Here is a 21,920-nt window from a genome sequence, read left to right as displayed (position 1 = left end):
CTGTCGGATTAGGTTCATCGAATGCCAATGAAATGGAAAGATTATAATCCTTCATTAGTTCCGAAAACGACTTCAAATTTAAAAAAAACATGTAATTATTGGGAAAGAAAGGTTCTGGCTTTCTACCTCTCCAACTTCATACAAAAAATGTGGGAATCTTCCAGAGAAAGAAAGAAATAAACTCTTTACAAAGATGTGTAAATCATGCAAAGAATGTTTGCTCATATGGAAGTAAATATTCCGAAAGTATTTTTCTTTCGTGCATTTCAATGTTTACATGAAAGTATTTGTTTCTAGGACGCTTTTTCTTCCAGTTTGGGTCTGAATGATACTTTTTTGCATGATCTACACATCTTTGTATAGAGTTTATTTCGAAATTAAATATAATCTATCTTTCTTTGAAAGATTCCCACATTTTCTGTATAAAGATAAAAAAAAGAATGTCCAAATCGTTTTTTTCCCAAAATCTCAATATCTCCCATGAATATACCACTTTCAATTTGAATAAGACTCCTATGGCTGGGATTAAATCAAATAAGCGAATGAATGCCATCGCGCACTATCATCTATGACATGAGTAGATTCAACTCATTCGTGACAAGAAGTCGTGATTTTGGGTGCTTCATCATGTATCTAATGTTATCCAGATTGGTGAATGATTTCTGATTCACTACCATAACGAATGTTTGGAGTAAAAACTGAATAGGAAAAGTGTTTTTGTATAATTCAATGTTCATATAAAAATAGTTGTTTCGAAAGTTTTTTTTTTCGTATAATTCAATGTTTATATGGAAGTAGTTGTTTCGAAAGGGCTTTTTCTTCCAAGTTGTGTCTGAAAGTTACTACTTTGCATGATCTACACATCTTTGTAAAGAATTTATTTTGAAAGTAATCGCGCTCTCTTCCTTTCTTTGGAAGATTCCCACATTTTTTTATAAAGCACGAGAAGTAACAAGCCAACACCTTTCTTTTTAAAAAATTAATATATTCTAAAAATATACCCCTTTTACTGTAAACATTTACTTATTACATTAAAATCTTAACTACTTAACTTAACTACTAAGTTTTGAATTAATTCGAGTGACTTTCCATTTGGGATTACTTGTATCAATGGGCTCTACCATAGTATATTCGATAAATGTTAGATTCCAATTCTTGTTTATTAGTATCACACTGTGTGTCCTATAACAAAAAAGTGTCTAATGTTTTACCATGTATCAAAGTAGTAATTGAATATTGAGATATACCTAGTTCCATATCCTTTTTGACCCATTTCAACATATATTGAGCTCAACGATTCATAATCTTTCGGGTATTTTTTCTGTAATTCCAAATCTGGTAAGTTCCTGAAAAAATAAAAAATGATTCTATTATCTATTCATCGCTCGTGTATCGAATATATCCGTATACCAGGATTTACTGCGTATTGTAGTAAATCATCCCCCAAAAAAATAACACCGGCCTCCGCTGGTCGTCGTAAATCAATTGTGACATGGCTAAGATCGCGCTCAACTCGACGGGCGCTTCGCGACCGTTCTTGGTATCGCGTCGATTCGAGAATAATTCTACCGGCTTTGATATACTTCTGGCGAATTCCCTATCGGCTTCGAGTTACTTCGATTACCATATATAAACGCTACACACACCCCGATCGACAAGTCAAGAGAAATCAAGCCACAGTGCAGTGCGGAGTGAATTCAAATAAGTCCATAGACATTTGAATATTAGTTTGAAGGTTTAGTTGGAGTGTGAAATAATAGTAAACTCAAACTGGAATAAACCAGTTTACGTTAATGCCGTTCGGATTAGGCAATGCACCCGCAACATTTCAACGCTTGATAGAGTTGGTGCTTGGCCTATCTTGATAACATTATAGTCACCGGAAAAAGTTTTGATGAACATCTGTCAAACTTCTTCTGTCTTCCAGGAAAAAGTGAAAAATTTTGGGACACGCTGTGGCCTCAAAAAATGTTGAAACGGATTCAGAGAAAATCAAAGTAGTGCAAGAATGGCCAACACCGAAGAGCAAGCACGACGTAAAAAGTTTTCTTGGACTCTTGTTTCGTGAACGACTTTTGAAAATAAATTAATTAATGTAGCGTTACTACGTGGTAGGAGATCATCATGAAAAATGATAAATAAAACTTTCTGTTTTTTTATCACTTTTATTTGTAACTAATTTTGTTACTGCAGTTTTGTTCTATAAGAACATTTTTAAACAATTATAGTAATATTCAACTTCAAACTCAGTTTAGTGTAATTGTTTGAGAATGTCCTCATAGGACGAAACTGTAATAACAACTTTCTCTATGAATAAAAATGGCAAGAAAACATAGAAGGTTTTATTTCTTATTTTTCAGAATTTCGAAAAATTGCTAGACCGCTGCGAACCTTGACTTCGCTGGATCCCCAGACTGCCGCCAGCAAGTATTTGCTGCCCTGTATAGACATTTGACCAGCGCACCGGTTCTGGCATAACTAAAAGAGAATAGCTTGTTTATACTCGACACGAATGCATCCCAACAAAGAATAGGAGCAGTACTTTCACAGGTACAAAAATAAGAAGTCGTCATCAGCTATTTCAGTAAATCCCTGGGAACATTCAAAAGAAATTACTGCGTCACGAGAAAAGAGCTCCTCGTAGTGGTCAAAGCGGTGGATCGCTACCACTCCTTTTTATATGGCCGTAAATTCTTGGTACATCATACCAGTCAGCACTTCGGTGGCTCTTCAACTTCAAAACACCAGAGGGATAAACAGCTAGGTGGATCGAAAAGTTACAAACTTATGATTTTGAAATTCGACATCGTAAAAGAAAGAGTCACGGAAACGCAGATAGCCTCTCAAGAAAACCATGTCTGACATCCGGACGCAAATTTTGTCAACGTCAGTGGAAGTAGTGGAAATTAGACAAAAGTGTTTTCATTCATTTCATCAAAGGGTCCGAAGAAAAGGCAAACAGGAAGGTTAAAGCAGTACCTCACTTGGTGCCCTTTCGAGACAATCGCAGTTGACATTCTGGGACCACTTCCTATGACCACATCCGGTCATAGGATGTGGTCATAGGAAGTACCAAGAGGCTAAAATGGTGGAAGAAGCCCTGTTGCAGAACGTTAATACCAGACACGGAGTACCCCAGGAATTATAATCGTTTCAGGGTCGCAACTTCGAATCGGATTTATGGAAGGAAATGATGACTTTGTTGGGAATAAAGAAGACAAGAACAACTGATCTTCATCCACAGTCTGATGGAATGGTCAAGATAATCGCCTAACTACCTCTCGATGTTTGACCCCGAAAATCAAAGAGACTTGGAGAAATTGAATTCTCTCTTTCTGTTGGCATAAAGGAGCTCCCAATATGACGCGACAGGTTACAAACCATCCATGTTATTAACTGAAGCTTTCGGTAGATGTATTGTGTGACAGTCCATCCGATGAATCTCAAGACATACCCCTTCCAGAGTATGTGAATGATTTGTAGGAGAAACTGGAAATTTTGCACAAATTTGCAACATTCAAATTGGCCGCGGTGGTAGTGCGCCCGACTCACGATCGGAAGACCGTGGGTTCGATTCCTGCCTCGACCAGATATTTTTCTCTAGAGAATTTATCTGGTTGAAGCTGGGATGATTCTGCAACCGTGTTAGGGATCACACGTTAAAAGGTAAGACCTCGTTAGTCCCTAGCTCGCACAACTTTCTCAACTTCTGAGAGTTGTCGTTCGTATGGGGGCGACAGCTGATTAACGACAGATTTTAAACAGATTTTTTTAAAACAGCTTTCCAGCGACGGGATTAAGATAAAATTTGACAAAAAGTCAACGCTGGTGAGCTTTAAGAACAGTGTATGTAGTCAATTAGTATGAAATAGCAATGGATGATGATGGAAACGTTTCGAGTAATATTCGCAACCTTTCATATTTTTATGTATACGAACTAGTTGGAAATTCTACTGAATTTCATTGAGTATAAATTACGAGAGCATTAAAACAAATAATTGTCAAATGACATTGAGATATGAAAGTTATCCATTGAACAAGGGATTATCGACGCCTGAATTCCCATACGTTCTGGCTGGCCTAGAAATCTTTTACGATCCGCCGATTGCGATTTATGGAAAAAGTTTCCATCGCTCCGAAACGATCCGCGGTGGCCCTGATAAGATTCCGGTGCATTAGTTTTCCACCAACGAGTATGCTACGAGACTTAGAGAACAGGTTGTTGATATAATTTCTATAATGTGTTTATCACGGTCGCGGCGGTATGGGCGTCTGTGTTTTTATGTCGCAAGGGGGATGACGTGAAGTGTGATTGTATGTTGGATGGGTGGTTACTGTGGAGTGTGGGGGTGAATTGAAGACAGCGCATTCACGTCGTCGAGAAGACTTTGGTACAGTGTCTTACACGAAGACGCCTTGAAAATGCAAAATTTTCGATAGTCGATGGCAGTGTCGAAGATCGATTATGTATTTTTATTGAGAGTTTTTGATTCTTCAATAAGAATATGTATTGACCTTTAGCTTTCTTGCACAAATACAATACTTTGCAGCTAGACTCTATAACTTTGTTGTGAGGTTTCTCCTCTATTAATTTGTTTGACTCATTCTTTGGCCACACTTCACGAAATACACCCACCCGGCATGAAATTACAATTCACGTCAACCCCCATCTGACAAGAAAAGCACCTTCGCCCATGCCGCTGCAATCATCATAGGACATGTATCCTACAATATGCCACCGTGACCATCATAGGATCAACTTAATCTTGATGTCTCCGCCGTGACTATCATAGGACCAACTTAATCTTGATGTCTGGTGAAATACCCCATTGACGAAAGCTAATAATCGATCTCTTATTAAGGCAACCGCGGTTCGATTCCGAATGATGGAAACTTGTTTCATTAATCGGTGTAGATGGATCATGAAATCGTATGGGGTTTCTAGGGCATCTTGAAATCCTATGTAGTTTACACTTCACCGCCAAAAGGTATGGGAATTCTAGGCCAAAAGTTATGGCTTAGGAGCCCCATAGACATACTACTTACATTGTGACAACTTTCTCGAAGAAAAAATATGTGAAAGCAAAAGTAGTGTATGATCCAGCCATAAGTAACTCAATTAGAGGCTACAGACAAACGACGCGTAGACTACCCTTGAGTAGAAATATAGGTGCAGAACGTTCCAGAAGTTTCCATCTGCTCACCGAAACAGGTGGAGAGGTCACTTTACTTAGACACGATAGCAAGAGCAAATGATGTAAACCGATGAAATACTATTAAACTAGTCAACTCTTCAGTTGAATACTCCTTTCATTGAATGAAGTCTTTAATGTATTAAGTTTCCCACCCCACTTGAAGCTACTGAAGACACTATTGCTATGAAACTATATTTTAATTATATTTGAAAGTTTTACTACTCATATTAATGATTTGAGGAATGTGGAATTCCGTTTATTATCAAGGTATACTGTTATCACTAATAACGTATTTTTTTATGAATAATTTTATTAGTGAAAATCACTGAGTTATTTTTTTAGTTCATTTCACTATTTTTTTTCAACTGGTTTTTAAATTTCAGATTTGATATTACATTAGTATGTATTTTCAATGTCATTTTCAGTGTTTTTAATCTGTATGGGTATCGAGAACTAAGAACAATGAAGTGATAATTACTCGATAAATAAAAGTTCTGTACGAGATTATATTTGAATGAAAAACATTAGGCGCTTTTAATGGAATGTAACTGATAACCGGCAGCTTCAATTAGAAATAATTGTATATAGGGACATAACTTACCTCGTGGTATCCTTCAATAGTTTTATCAATTCTTCCTCTAGAGACTTCTCATCGAAATTTTTCTCTATTATTTCAATGAACTTCCTCCTTCCTCTTAATACTTTTTGTGAAGGATTGTACGGGGGGTTGTTCCCAAATGCTAACGTATGTTTTCCCGAATAAACACAATCAATTTTTGGATTATTACTGTAGTGGAAGGTTTTCAGATCGTTTTCACTGGAAATTATAATTTAAACATTTACCCCGTTTATTGTTGGTAGAAACATATTTCCAATATTATATCATTCTGCAAATATTTATATGTACAATTTATTTTATGAAAAACTGTTTTTTTCAGTGGTTAAACTTCATTTAAATATAAAAATATTTCGAATATAACACAGGATATTCCGTTGTATTTGCAATAAAATAATAAATTAGTCAATAGGCCTGTACCTTAGTTCAACTCCAACCAAATTGAATCCATTGAATATGTTTTCTCCCAATCGTTTCACATACTGAGGAAAATCTTTGGGACCTTCCAAATAGTCTTTAACGATTGAGCCTCTTCCAGAAGCATTCTTCGTTGTTTCCCCAGATAAATTCAGAAGTGCAGAGAAACAATGAATGTGTTTTCCATGTTTTTGTTTATTTGATGAAAATCCAAGCCACATTCCTCCTTCTCTTCCTTTCTCCATATCTATTCCTAAAAAAAGGGAAGTTATTATGAAACGTTACTAGACTCAACGTGGATTGTATGAAGAAGAATCGAGAAATAAGTAAGCTGGAGACGACGGTGAGTCATTCGTGACGCTTCTGTTGCATAAATTATGAACACTTTAGTTCAGTGCAAGTCACATCATTGGCAAGAGGAGTAAATCAGTGAAATATATGAAATAATAAAGTGATGGTGAAGTATGTTTTATGTTATGTTAAATGCAAGATAAAATGTTTTACAGGACATTCAGTACATATGAATAAAGTATTCATTATCCAAAAAAAAATAATTAGATGTATGGCTGGTGTAGCTCGTGGAACCTCTTGTAGAAACATATTCAAACAACTCTCAATTTTAACAGTCCCTTCACTTTACATTCTTCTGATTATCATCAATGTCAAAAAAGAAGAAAATAACCTGAGTAGAAGATGTGATTTACACAAATACAATATGAGAAATGGTGAGAGCATCCACCAACCATACTCAAGATTGAGCATTGGTCACTGCAAATGTGTTGAAGGATAATCTGACTCGTTATCTAATAAATCAGTCATTTTGCTCCATTGAAAAGTTTTTAGACGCTACATTGAAGATAATTTTAATCTAATTGTTTGTATATTTTCTATATTTTAAATTGTATATTTCTGAATTTTCTTCATTGCCTTGTGACTAGTCCGAAGTTTTTTGCATGTATATATGTATTCTCTTGTATGTATATGTAAATTCTTCAGTGATGAATAAATAAATTCTTTTATTCAACTACAGAGCATGTAGTTGACAAAATGTAGCAAATTTCAGCAAACGGGCAAGTTGAACAAACAAGTTATAGAAAAGTTCAACAAGAATTTTGACGCGCAGATTCAAAAACTGAAAGACCATCTATCTATAGTATATCCTCAAGGCCAGCTAATGTGCTCTAAATTGGGCAGAATATACCTGTTTCAACGAGACACGTTTAGCAAGATCAGCAAAAGGTAAAACCCTGAAGCCTCCGACTTTCTATTGAACATAGAACAAGATTCATCCATAATTTTAGGCAGCAGTAAACGGCAAGGGACTTGAAAAATAATATTAAATTGACCGATACACTTCGGGTTCTCTCTGAGAAACTGAGACTAGAAGGAAAACCAGGAGACTTGAACACAGATTGCGAGGCTACGGGTGGCAGAACTAGATTGTTAAGAGATACAATTAAATTATATAGGAAGATTCATAAAAATAAAGAACATAAAGAAAGGTACTTGATTGCCTCAGAAGTACTTCAGGAAGGATTCAAAAATGATGTTGGCGACTTTTTTTATGATTCTGTTATGAAGCTTTCATCAACCGTGCGAATCCGAAGATGCACTCGTTTGAAGCCGGGACAGCGGTGATATTTGTGCTAAGCCGATACGGAGGTGCTACCCGTGCTAATAAATATTGAATATAATGACAGTAACATAACGGTGCGGCATAACGAAGTTGTACCTCCAACATCATCATTCAATACTGAAATGAAAGGTGGAACTGAAACCTCTGACATAGCATAAATCCAAAACAAGCACTGTTCCCAAACAGTCGAACTGCAACACTCTTCTCGTCGCGGGTTTCATCAACCAAGTTGGTGTCTTCAGGATATCAAGTACACCATTCACTAACTCCAAAACTGGTGTCTATTTATATCTAACATGGTACTTTTACTTTCAGACACACATCAATGATTCTGGTATAAATTCTCGAGAAATTTTCTCGTGGAAGTTCTTGCTAATTTTAAAAATGAGCTGTTTGCAATTGGACCTTTGTCACTATTCATAGTCAGTCTTCGTGTCACACTCTGCTATTTCCAGATTTTTGAAAGCATTCAAAAATCTATTGTGTACCGATCTCAACAATTTTATGTATTCTATGGCCGTTCTCAAAGGTATGCTGAATGACTTTACATTTTTCTGGTCTTCGAAATCGGATATTTGCTGCGTGTTCTTTGAAAGAATTTCACGAGAAAAGTTCGCTTAATCCAACCGATGTATTTTTTGTAACAGTCCTATCAGCTCAGTTTATACATTCCCGACTTTAACATTTTCCAACATATAGCTTTAGATTTATCTTACATTTGTTGGAGTTAGCAAGAAGTTTTGAATGCTACTTTTACATTCAACTTTCTGAAAATTCGATATAGTCCGTTAGTGTATCTTGCTTCAATGAACTTCGAATCGAGTCCTTTCTGAGATTCTTCCTAAATTTACGTTTCCAACCTAACTTATTTATATTTTTGAAGAATACTCGTTGCTTTCAGCTATGTCTCTGATAGTATATTCCTCAATATTGTATCTTTTTTCACTCATGGGGAACATAATAATAATAATAATATCATCTTCATTATCTTCAAATAAATTTTTCAAGAAAAATAATCAGGTACAATTTGACAAAGGGCGAAGTTCAATTTGTATGAAGACAATTCCAAAAATGAACCTTGAGCAGGAATTCTGAATTTTTTGTATTTTATCCTTGAATTGGTTGGTTAAACATGGACAATACAAAACATCAGCATAATTGAATATAGATAAAACTAACGATTCACACAAATTCACCTTATCCTTCATGGGTAGGAAATTGCGGTGTCCGTATATAATTTTCAGGGAACAATATGCACGCCTAATAAATTGAATAACGAGACTTTCGAATTTCAAGTCCATATCTGAAATAACGCTCCGGCTTTTGGCTTCTGGAACAACCTCAAGTGCATAATCATTTACTACTCTTTTCACAGATTTGCAAATATCATATCTAGAGCTTTTCGGTCCGAAAACAATAACATTTGATTTACTACAATTCATATTTAGGCAGTGATCACAAGCATTTTTCACAAATAACTTTAAGTCACTATTAATTTGGGCACACGCATTATCTAGCATTTCAGGTGGGACACTATAATACAACTGGGCGTTGTTTGCATAGAAATGTATATTCCAAATTTCATACATTTAGCAAGTTAAGATGTGTAAATGGCAAACAAAAGGAGTACCAAAATAGAACCCTGTGGCACCCCATATATCAGCTTTAAATATTGTTTTGCTATCGGTCAGTGATATATGTTCTGATTAGTGTTAGATTAGTGTTAAAGTTAATAGTATTGAACGCTCTACTAAAATCAAGAAGCACCAATACTGTATTATTGTTTGCGTCACGTGCTCAAATACTGTCGACCACTATATCTAACAAAACAGTTGCACAACTATGGAACTATGCCCTTTACGAAATCCATATTAAGTGATTGGAAGTATAGAGAAATTGTCAATGTGTTCTTTCAACTGACCTCAATAACTCTTTCAAGAACTTTTGACAAAGTTGGTAATAAACTAATGGCACGTAGATTTTTGTTATTTGATGGATTCGTTTTTTTCTGGAACTATTTTCACTATATTCACAACTGCTCTCTTCCATACCGTGGGAAAAATATTATTATTCAAACAAAAATTCAGGATATGCGTTACACATGGAATTATATATAGACAGCACATTTTTATGAGTTCAGAAATCGTTTCGAAAACAAACATACCCTGCACTTCTTGAAATTTGAAGTCAAAGTCTATCAAGAGGTGAGTTCAGGGGGTGGTTTATTAATAAGAATTGAGTTAACAAAAAAAAATCATTCAACTGTGAGGAATTCTTCAAATTATCTGGAATGCTGTGAAATGTATTTGGTATGAACTCATTAGATCTTATGGCTTTCCAGAGATCTTTGTTGTTCTTTTTGTTGAGCTCTAAGATGAAATATGCCTTTTTTTCCCTTTCATTCGCCTGATTAATGACGTTCCGCATGTCCTTATAGAACTGAAAATGAATTTTTGAGTTTGTTATTTTAAATCGACTGAAAGCTTTATCCCTCATTTCTTTTATTGATCCAGTTAGCCAAGGGGATCGCTTCTTAGTTATTCTTGATGTTTTCAAGGGAGCATGTCTATCGAAAAGATTGGTAAAACAGTTAACTGAAAAATATATTTTTTCATGTTGTTTTAGTTAATCTTGTTGGGACATCTATCATTTAATCTAAATCAAAGTACTGTATAACTGACAATATGGTTTCGGTATTGTTGTTATAATCTTAAAAATGAATATTGAAATATCCCCCACAAGTAATGCCATCTACTGTCGGATATATAAGACCCAGGACATCTTCAAACACATCTATGAAATCTGCATTATCAAAAGTAGGTGGCTTATATATCACCCCAAATGCATTTTCTTTCCTTCAGAAAAATGCACCACCCTCCACCTCTGTTACCTCGATCTAATCTGTACAACTTATAATCCTCAATGAGAATATCATCATCACTTATTATCTTGCTTGTGAGCCAAGATTCACATTTAAGTAAAATATCAAAGGAACACTCAGAAATTAATAATTTAATATCTCTTAGAGAAGGTATTACCGATTTAGTATTTAAGCTACCTACCTGTAAAATCCACGATTAAATTCCCAACAACAATAAAAAATAAAAACAAAGAAAAAAAACGAACCTTTGGAATACAAACTGAATAGAGAAAAGTGTCTTCTATGTAATTCAGTGTTCATATAAAAAATATTTGTTTCGAAAGAATTTTTCTTTCTTGTAATTCAATGTTTATATGAAAGTAGCTGTTTCAGTAGGGCTTTTTCTTCCAGTTCGTGTGTATGAAAGTTACTTCTTTGCATGATCTACGCATCCTTGTAAAGAGTTACTATTTTAAAATTGATTACTTCCTACCTTTCTGTGGAAGATTCCCACATTTTTTTGTATCAAGATGGAGTAGTAGAAATCCATTAACTTATGGACAAGACCTATGGACAAGAGAGTTCAGTCTTGCCACTTTGTGTTATGGCAATGGTGTGACCTATATATGTCTAAAATTACTGGTACTTTTTCTATAGGCATCAAATTGTGGACCCTGGTCCACAATTTGGCAATTTCATAAGTAGGAGAACTTATTGCGGAGGCAATTGGTGGCACTAATTTGCCAGATTTGTGAAATTTTAGTAGTAGATATTTTAGGAAATATTCGAATAGAAACCTGTAGACACTCTTTGACTGGGTTTTTCACTTCTCAATTATCAATTCTCTCATTGTAAGCTGACTTTTCCAATATCACAACCTCATTGCTTTCATTGCTTTCAGATGGAAAACATCTTTTTCTTTCAATCATTTGATAATCTTTTTTTTCCGAAAATCATTGATGTGGGTCTAAAAGTAAAAGCGTACCCTGTTGGTGGGAATTGGTGAACTTCATTTCCTGAAGACACCAACACTCGATACATGCACGTGAGTATCGTACATATACACGCACATAATTTCATGTATGAAGTATTCTTTCTAAAATCCGAATCCGCCCTTGATTGTGTGCAAAGCGAAACTTTTCAATTACGTTTTAGTGTCTGAGAATTACATTTCATATGGTTAATATTAGTTTTTATATTAAACTCATCATATTGTTTCAATTTATACCTAGGAAAAATAATGTTTTGAATATACTTTTTTTTTCTAATAAAGCCGCCACTGGCTCCATGTACTACTGAAAGTTTGATGGACTGGTTTTGAGAGGTCTCGCAAGGAAAACTTCTCTATATAGATGACATCGTAATAAAAAAAAATTTATGATAATAATTATCATAATTAATCTACCGTGTAGCGAAATGCGTTTGAAATAAAATTTATTGTTAAAATTTCATAATTATTATCAAGTCTAGTGTTACTAATTTTTATCAAGTAACGAGTCGGAGTATTCGCAATGAAAAACATTTGAAGATTAAGAATGTGTATAGTGGTGGACACGTAATTTCGAATAATCTATTGAAAAAGCTAATATAGATCAATGGTAAACGTTCGAAATGTGGTTTGTATCACCGTCTATCATTTCGAGTAGAGTTCTGAATAACAGTAGTCTTTCAATGATCTAAAAAAGTAGGATAGTTTAAAAGACTCCACCAGTACGACTTCCAGATCATATAGGCAGATTCAGCAAATCTACCAAGAAGAGGTCATGTTCTAAATAGCATAGCAAGTAGTGCCAAGTGCTGAAAGATGAGGAATTAAACATTGAACAGGAGTCGCACTGCAAGAAATAACAAATACTATAAGTTGACTGGATTCTGGAGGAACTGACTTATGGACCAAGAAAGAAATGAAATTGATTCAAAGCTGGTTTCTCAAAAACATTATTCGACGTGAATATTCCTTCAAGAGGAAGATGAGTTTGATCTTCCTCTGAAGATGTTCACTTGTTGATCTAAACCATGTAGATGTGTTAAAATAACAGTTTGGTGTTGGGAGAAAACTCCAGAAATATTCATTACTACACCAAAGGTTCCAAACAGTGTATCACAAATTATTCGACGTGATTGGCAGCGAATTTCAAAATATGGTGGAGTTATCAATTTTTTACTGGATTCATCCGACTTCCAAATGTCTACGAGGAGTTCTTTTTGGGAGAGTCCAGGGAGAGATACCAGCAGTATTCTTCAATCGAATAATTCCATAGTAGCCGAGCAGAAGGACACTTCTCTTCAAAGGTGACTTGAGAGAGGTACTACTGGATCAATTGTCGTCATGATCTTAACAATTTGTGTGAACCATCGACTTTTGTGCTTTGAAGAAAAGCTTTTTATATGGAATCAAGAAAACACGGCATAGTTATATTTTTGGAATTCTTCGTTGAAATATCGCGGTGCACACAAATTGACAGCATTTTTTCATATTACCTATTTAAGTTTAATATTCGTTCCGGTGTAAAGTAGCATCTAACAACGGAGAAATGTTTACCAGTTTCTCATATGTGTAAGGAAAATATTCGAAACAATTATTCATATCATTTAAAAAGTACTTTATATTTAAAATCAATAGAATGCGTTGTGAAAGCTGAAATTAATATTCAGAATAGAAAGTAAATGGTTTTCAAAAAAATCAAGTAATAAATGTTATGTGTGTAACATTTAGTGTGTATTCTTAGATGAAAATTTTACTTATATGCTCTTAAATCCCTTTCAATCTACCTAATGAGTTTTTAATTTTTAGAAAGGGAATATCAGTCGACTGTATGACTTTTCCAATTGGCGGCCAAAGTAAATATTCGGCATTTGGGTAGCAAAATATAGAATCCAAGGTTATCTCCGAGAATTCTGATTTGTTGAATAAGTATGTCGTATTGTTTCCTTTTCCTTCGAAAAAGAAACATAGAATAATTAGTATTTTTCTGTAAAATGCTTTTATCATTACCCTTTGAACAGTCCTCATATACTTTATGTAATATACCAGTCTAATGAACATGCCTACATTGTACAAATCATATGTTTAATATAAAGAAGCTCACTATCTCCAAGGAGCGTGTCATTTCTTTTTAAAAGGATTAATGGGAAACCCTGTTCGAAAAGTCATTAGTTAGTAGATATTCAACTTATGTTTTTGTAGCTGCAAGCTTTTCCTACACTCTTTGTTCAAAAAAACGTATGCATCTTGGGACGTCCGACAAAAGTGATAACTTGAACTAATCTAAGTTGAAGTATTTTTTATTGAAGTTGTTCAATTCTAGAAAAGCTTGAGTTATTACCTAAATATCATGTATATTAATATCAAAATGCAAGGAAAGGTTACTCATTATTGAAATCTTTTATTGAGTATTTTGTGTATGTACATATATTATAGCTACCATAAGCCAATTATTACTTTTGTAGGAATGAATAATGATACTAATAATGTACATACCTACACAAAATTAGTATCATAATTTTTAAGCCACGTTTCACATAATAAAAGAATATGCTTGCTGGTTAGATTTTTATAATAGTCAGCTGTATATGTCTAACGCATACTAAACACTGAGGGTTTGTCCGACGAGAGGAGGAGCCTGCCTTCCGCTGACGTATGCGTGAGAGAAAGGGAAGCCAGACAGAATCTCGCTGTAACGCGTTAGGCAACGAAGAGGTTTACCCCCCCCCCGTAAGAAGTTATCACTTCAAAAATCCCTAGTTTTAATTGAATTAATTACTTCGGGTCTTTTCAAAGAACGAAGTGAGTTTTCATTATTCTCAAAAAAATTATTTATTCATCAACTACTATTTTGTCCCTTTTCAAAGTAGTCCCCTTCAGATATAATACACTTTTGTGCCAGCGTTTTTTCCAAACTTCGAAGCAGTTCTGGTATGCACTTTTTGGTATGTTCTTGAGCTCTCTCAGCGATTCAGTTTGAATCTCCTCAATCGTCGCAAAACGTCGTCTTTTCATGGGGTTCTTTAACATTCAACAATTCCTGAGCGATGTTCATGCGACAGTTTTTTTATAAAAATTCAACAATTTTGGAACGGACTTCGCTTCCATACATGATGATCCAACCGATATGCGTCGGCATATCTTCTCTTAGAGTGATTCGACGATTCTCCATAACAATTTTCTTCACCTTCTCAACATTTTCATCGGTTGTTGATATGCAGGGGCGTCCACGGTGAGCGTCGTCCTTCACATCTTCTCGACTTTCTGTGAAAAGATTGTACCACTTGTAAACATTTTTCTGATTCAGGGTACAATCACCGTATGTCACTGTCAACATTTCGAGCGTTTTTGAGCACTTATTTCCCTTTTATACACAAAATTTGAAGCAAATTCTTCAATTTTCGATAACAGAAAATCGCCGAACACGCAACAATCTTCTTACTTTTATGTCTATCACCAACAAATCAAACATATTAAACGGCTGAAACTGTGAACATATGTTCGAGACAACTGTACCAACATAAAAAATGAAAAAACTCTAATCGAATTCACGTAGCCCGCGAAATTTGAACATTAACCTTATTTTCTGAACAGACCTCGTAAATGTATACATTTACAATCCACATATAAATTAATACCATTCAAGTACAATATGAAAAGCAGTGGACCTGTGACCCTACCTTATCATAAGTTTTTTAATCTGGAAATAAGTTCTTGACTGTTACTCTCTGATTTTTGTTAGTCAAATATTCATGAAATCAATAATACGCCTGACTTTGTATGTCATATCTCTAGGGTTTTTCGAAAAGAATATTTCTGTCTATTGTCTCGGAAGCTCTTTTTAAGTCGAGAAACACAACCACAAGATATCTAATTCGTTAGTAAATTTACATAATGATAGCTGAAGTGCTGACTCACAAGAATGCTTTTTTCGAAACCCTGATTGTCTTTCATATAAAATATCATTATAGCTGATATATTTTTTTAGAGGTGGTAGTGTATTAATAGGCCTAAATTCATCGGCTTTTATAGAATTCTTTTTTTGGTTGGAATTACAGTATTGATTTTAAGTCTTTGGGGAATTTTTCCCGTTAGTAAAGATGTGTTAATTAAGTTAAATATAGCATGACCAGCTGTTTCAAATACTTTTTTGAGTATTTCATAATTTAATATTTCATGAACACTGTTTTTGTTATGAAAACAGTTTGTAAGTTCTCTCAATTCCCCGAATGTAACAGCACCAAATTTTTCCAAGGGTACGTATAAGTTGTAATCTGAATTAGGTTTCACTATTCAATTATTGAAGTTACACTACTAACAAAATATTCATCGAAATATTGAGTAATGTCTTCTACATTTTTCATAATTATGAAGATACCATGTTTTTCTAATTTTATATGCCTGGGTAAGTCTTGTTCCTAGTAACCAACCAATTGTTTCAGCGTTTTCCACATCATTTTCGAGTTCTGTATCTCTGTATCTGTAGAGTAGGGAGGGTGAGTGTAGGCTCACAGCACTTAGGCCACATGTGACCCATTGTACATCCTCCCAAGGAGTTGTCCTCCTAAGTCATCGTTCATCCTGTCCTTTCCAGGAAGGTGGACAGGTCTCTGGGAGACATCTCTTTTATATCGGCAGATGTAGGCCAAGATTCGCTGAACACGCACTATCTTATTGACGATAACTCCGGACATTCGCATAGAACATGATAATAATAATAATAATAATAATAATAATAATAACCTCTTTATTTACTCAGATTGATTTGTATAACCACAGGAGCAGAAATACACATGAAAAAGAGGAAAACGTCAATGTACAATATTGAAAAGAAATAAAACTACACGAAATAGATAATGTCACAAAGTTATAAATTAAAAAAATGTGTAAAAAAATAAATTAAATATATATATATATATATATATATATATATATATATATATATATATATATATATATATATATATATATATGTATATATATATATATATGTATATATATATATATATATATATATATATATATATATATATATATATATATATATATATATATATACACACACACATCGGAAAAGTCTAGGGATATTTAACATACTAAATATCATAAAAATGAATGCATGAGGTCGTTTAATTTCGATTAAATTGTTACACTCGACCACCCTGTAGATTTCTATGGGTTGAACAAAGCCTGCAAAAACGGTAACTAATCTTTTATCGAGTTTTTTACAAACTGTAGGTTTTCGGCTAAAATGAATAATCTGAAAGTGTCGAGTTTGTACATTCTATGCAGTTCTTGCTCAGCAATTGAACTGGTAATATTGTGCTTTAACATGGAACGCCATCACTTACCATTGGCTGAGATGAATAGAGCTGTAGGGCTTCTTCAAGGTGGCATGCGACAAAATGATGTAGCTCTTCGTTTGGGGGTCTCCCAAAGTGTTATCAGTCGATTGTGGCGGCGTTTCCGTGAAACTGGCAGTCCAGCGACAACATCCAGGGCGAGGACGCGCTACAACTGCAGTTCAAGACAGATTTTTGGTCTTAACCGCAAGAAGACAACCGACAATCACAGCACCTGAGTTGGTTAACGTGTTGCAGCAGACGCACCAGGTCGTGATACGACCATTGGTCGTATCACGACCAATCGACTGCATGAAGCAGATCTCCACAACAGAAGGCCACTTAGATGTCCACCTTTGTCGAGAGGCAATCGCGGTAGACGATTAGAGTGGTGTCAAGAACATCAAAACTGGGATGCAAATGATTGGGCCACAGTTTTGTTTACAGACGAATCCAGATTTGAATTTCATCCAGATGAAAGTAAGACTGTGGAGACTGTGTAAGACTGTGGAGACGACCAGGAAATAATGAACGTTTGAGACACGTCCAGGAAGTCCACACATACAGATGTGGTACAGTAATGCTATGGGGCGGAATCATGATCGGCGGCAGAACCGATCTCGTTTTTCCAAATCGCTCCCTCACAGCTAGACAGTACCTCGACACCATTCTTCTACCTATCGTCCGTCCATTTGCTGGTGCTGTTGGTGAAAATTTCCATTTAATGCACGATAATGCTCGTCCACATGTCGCGCGTCTAGTGACTGACTGGCTCACCAACGAAGGAGTTGATGTATTGCCATGGCCAGCACAATCACCGGACCTGAATCCCATCGAGCATGTGTGGAACATGCTTCAACGAAGAATTACTCCGCATATGGGGAACATTCACACAACGTTTCAATTGAGAGAGCTTTTAATCGCTGAATGGGCAAATGTACCTCAACAAGACATTGACAATCTCATTTTGTAGCAGTTCTTTGACAGAAGAAGTTGCTTCAGTCTTGATTTAAAAATGTATACATTTTTAGAATTTCTGATATATATCGGGGAGTTTATTAAAAAGTTTGCAGCTTTGAAACTCAAAACTTCTTTGAAAAAGAGCAGTGCGATGTTGACTAGGTAATAATAAGTGGGCATTCCGAGTAGAGTGACTATGATAGGCTCTGTTAGCAGCTAAAGTGTTTCTATATGTGCAAGCTTCCATTATGTATACTCCTGCTAGCGTTAATATTTTCAAATTCTGAAAAGTTTCTCTACAATAATCTCTATAGCCTAACATAGCAATGATCCTAATAGCACATTTTTGTATACAAAACACACGAGACACGGTAGAAGATGTGCCCCAAGGATGCCATATCTAAGATGCGAATTGAAGTTTGCGTAATAGACAGTTAATAAAATACTTTGACCACAATGGTGGGATAGAAACCTAAGAGAATAACAGGATTTTCTAAGTTTATTACATAAGTGGTCAATATGTGTCCTCCATTGAAGTTTGTCTGACAGTTTCATCTTCCTGTTCACACATCCTGTAAAGAGGTGTGTCCACTCTTAGTTGACAGTGGCCATTCAGAAATCCTACTGTTGAGCGTAGATTTTTCCTGGTCATCGCCAAATATCTCTTCGGCGCCTGCTTCCCAGGGTCGGCCAGGCTGATCCTGGCAAGATTGCATCCTTTGATTTCATCCCATCTCTTTAGGGACTGAGTCATCAGGCCGTAGGTGCCACTGGGTCCTGAAATTCTTAGTCCAGCCGCTTCATTGGCTAAAGAGTCGGCAATGCGATTACCTTTACTCCTGTCGTTCCCTTTAACCCACTTCAGGATAATGTTATTATCTACCTAAGTTTTGGCTAAATCTTGGTGGCACTCTAGTACTAGCCCTGAGTTATTTTTATGCCTATCAATTTTTTCTATTTCTTTTTTTGAATAGATTAACGTCTTCATTTCTGTGATTTTTAAAATTATTCCAAAGATTAGATTTTTCAATTTCATTAGATTTCACAAAGGTTATATATGCTCTGCCACTTTCTCTAATTATACTCAAAACTTGATAATCAAACCATAGAAGATATTTTTTTATAATGACATATTGCAAAGGAGCGACATTTTTAATTATTACAGAACATTTTTCTATTATTTCTTGATAATATTGATAAAGTTCAAAGACCAGTTTTTTGTTATGGGATGTTTTTTAATACGATCAAAATTTAGATCACTCAAATTTCTATATTTTTTTATTATGTCAGTATCATTAGGTTGTTTCAAAAGTTTTGTCCGTTTTTATGAGTGTACTTTAAACTGTAGTATCTCAGTGTTCATAAAAATGGCAAAAAAATGTCAATACGACAATGAACATCATTGTTCAGTTAGAATATTCTCATTTAGTTTTTGGTTTTACTACTAGAAAGGTACCACGTCAACAATCTCTAAAATGGTCAATTCTTGTCCATTGGAAGAAAAAATTGAAGCTACTTTCATTTACGGTGCAACGCGTAACTTTTACGAGGCTGAAAGGATTTTCAATGAACGTTTTCCGAATCGTCCTATCTGTAGAAAATATTTGAGGGAACTTGTATTCAAATTCACAACTACCGGTAGTGTACATTACAAAAAGCCCCCAGGTCATCCGTTCATTCCGGAAGAACAGCAAGTGCAAATAATTGGAGAGATGGTAGTAAATCCTGAACAATTTACTCATTTCGTCGCGAATGATTGTGAGGTGTCTCCTTCTACTGTGTGGAGACTTTTGAAGAGAAATAGGTATCATCTATACAAAATTAAAATGGCACACCAATTAACTGAAGATGCCCCTGATCGAAAAACAGAATTCTGCGAAAACATTACGGAAACCATTGCAAGGCATCCTACCTATCTCCACAATATTTGTTTTAGTGACGAATGTACATTTTTTCTAAAAGGCAATGTTCACAGACAATATTGCCGTTATTGGAGTGAAACCAACCCACACGTTTTCCGGGAAACTTATACCCAATATCCAGAAAAAATTAAAGTTTGGGCAGGAATATTGGGAAACCATATTTTAGGACCTCTATTTATTGATCAAAATTCAACAGGGCAACTGTATTTGAATATGCTGGAAACTACTGTTGACACTCTGATTACTGAAACAGTCGAAGCGAATCCTTATGAATTCGATATGGATATTGTATTCCAACAAGATGGAGTACCATCACATTACTCTAGACAAGTAAGAAACTATTTGGATACTACTTTTCCCAGTCGTTGGATTGGCCGTCGAGGTCCTATGGCTGAACCATGAATGAATTGCTGGTCTTACATGTCCTTTAAGGACGAGCCCAAGCAAGTAGGTAAGGTTGGGTCCAAAGTGAGTGGGTCTATTCGACCCTCCACCGAAACCCGCAAGGGTTCATTGTGGCTCACACCTATTCACACTCGACCAAATAGGCCTAGCTTCTTAACGAAGGTAATTAGTTTGTATGGTGAGTGGTCTTTCAGGTCAGATGGTAAGAGGACGGCACTGCCGTACTCTGCCGAACAAACTTCCTCACGCTGGCCAATCAGATTAAACTGCAATCGGCTGGCGAAATTCATTCAGGTATATCGCTACAGGGTCGGAGTGATGAGTTACGTTTTAACGCCTGTGGTATGTAGATATACGGTATTTTGAAGTTTACAATTTTTAAAATTTCAAGTAATGAGACGGCTGAAGAAACTGCTGATTTGTGTCCCTACACTACACCTAAAAAATTATCCAGCCGCATATTGATGAAAAAAATACTGAAATTTCGCTTGTTCCTTAGTGTGACTCTTTGCTATCACCTAGTCTGGAAGATCACGTGAACTATGCATGGTAATGTTTTGGGGATCACTCTGTTCCTCAGATGGACAGAGTATAGTTGCCTTGCAGTTACAGACAGAGGACAAATTTCGTCTTCAGTCTTCGGTGGAAGCTAGGCTTTGCAAATGATCGCCTTGGGGAGCCTCATTTATTTTTGATATTCTCGAATTGAGTTCTCTGTCGATCCCATAGATGACGCCTTCGAAAGGAGAAGTTTTATCGCTCTTACTCGAAATTATGACTTTGAACTCGAAATTACAACTTTAATTTCGAAATTCCGACTTTAATCTTGAAATTACGACTTCAAACTCGTAATTTCAACTTCAGTCTCGATATTTCGACTTCATGCTCGAAATTTTGACTTTAAACTCGAAGTTAATTAGCTTTCAGTTCACTGGGGTGTTTTTCTCTTATGTGTATATTTGCTGATGAATAGACGATGGTATCCAAGCAGAATCATAAGAGTGCTCTGCAGAGTGAGCAGACTTGATATTGTTAATAAGTCAAAATATCATTAACGGAAATTTTGATCCTATGAAAACTGGAACAATTGAAATAAATTTGAATTCATCAAATTTCCATTCCCATTATGGGAAAGGTCGAGTTTTCATACTCTCAATGAAGACTGCTTGAATAAAAAAATTACCTCCGATAACATTCGTTTCATTATTTTTTACTGCTGGTAAAGCTGGTCTTCTATAAGATTCATCTCGGTTAGTTGCTGCAATCAGTCTGAATTGTCCATCTGCTGGGTTGGGATCGACATGTAAAAACAAAATACACATTTCAAGATAATCACTGAACAACTGAATTTTTATTATGAGCGCTTCAAAATATATAACTTCACGTAGTCATATCTAAACCCCAAACAAACCGATAAGAGACGTGATTATGAATATTTTTCCCCTTCGTGTTAGTCCAGTCGATACAATTTCCATTTCCATTCGAATAAGTTAATCATATGAAATTGATGGTGGTATTGTGGATGGATCTTTCTGATTGCTTTTTCAATGAAAAATGTTTCATAATGAGAACCATAAAATAA

At 35.4% G+C, this 21,920-nt stretch overlaps 2 protein-coding genes across 3 annotated transcripts in view; one reads left to right on the top strand and one right to left on the bottom strand.

The window, feature by feature from the left end:
* LOC111513418 (protein GUCD1) overlaps nucleotides 1-21,920 on the top strand; it is an 83,914-nt gene that overhangs the window by 5,359 nt on the left and 56,635 nt on the right. The window lies entirely within an intron of this gene.
* LOC111512248 (transport and Golgi organization protein 2) lies at nucleotides 965-21,698 on the bottom strand. 2 transcript variants are annotated; one of them, XM_074185601.1, is made up of 5 exons: nucleotides 21,522-21,698; nucleotides 6,232-6,481; nucleotides 5,797-6,012; nucleotides 1,248-1,346; nucleotides 965-1,199 (listed from the first exon to the last, which is right to left on the bottom strand). In XM_074185601.1, the coding sequence occupies exons 1-5, from the start codon at nucleotides 21,658-21,660 to the stop codon at nucleotides 1,169-1,171; spliced, it is 735 nt and encodes a 244-aa protein (XP_074041702.1). In that variant the 5' UTR covers nucleotides 21,661-21,698; the 3' UTR covers nucleotides 965-1,168. The 2 variants fall into 2 exon arrangements, with proteins under 2 accessions (XP_074041702.1, XP_074041701.1); XM_074185600.1 differs by having other exon boundaries at nucleotides 965-1,182.

This window comes from Leptinotarsa decemlineata, unplaced genomic scaffold (assembly GCF_025532065.1).
Source record: "Leptinotarsa decemlineata unplaced genomic scaffold, Ldec_3_MD MMD2_tig00078346_RagTag_RagTag, whole genome shotgun sequence".
Taxonomy (NCBI): domain Eukaryota; kingdom Metazoa; phylum Arthropoda; class Insecta; order Coleoptera; family Chrysomelidae; genus Leptinotarsa; species Leptinotarsa decemlineata.
This window is presented reverse-complemented; position numbering and strand designations above follow the sequence as displayed.

Coding starts and splice junctions, on each gene's coding strand:
- LOC111512248 (XM_074185600.1), bottom strand. CDS start 21,660: ATGTGTATTTTGTTTTTACATGTCGATCCCAACCCAGCAGATGGACAA. Junction 6,482..21,521: donor TGAAACGAATGTTATCGGAG/GTAATTTTTTTA, acceptor CCCTTTTTTTAG/GAATAGATATGGAGAAAGGA. Junction 1,183..1,247: donor CAAAAAGGATATGGAACTAG/GTATATCTCAAT, acceptor TTTTTGTTATAG/GACACACAGTGTGATACTAA.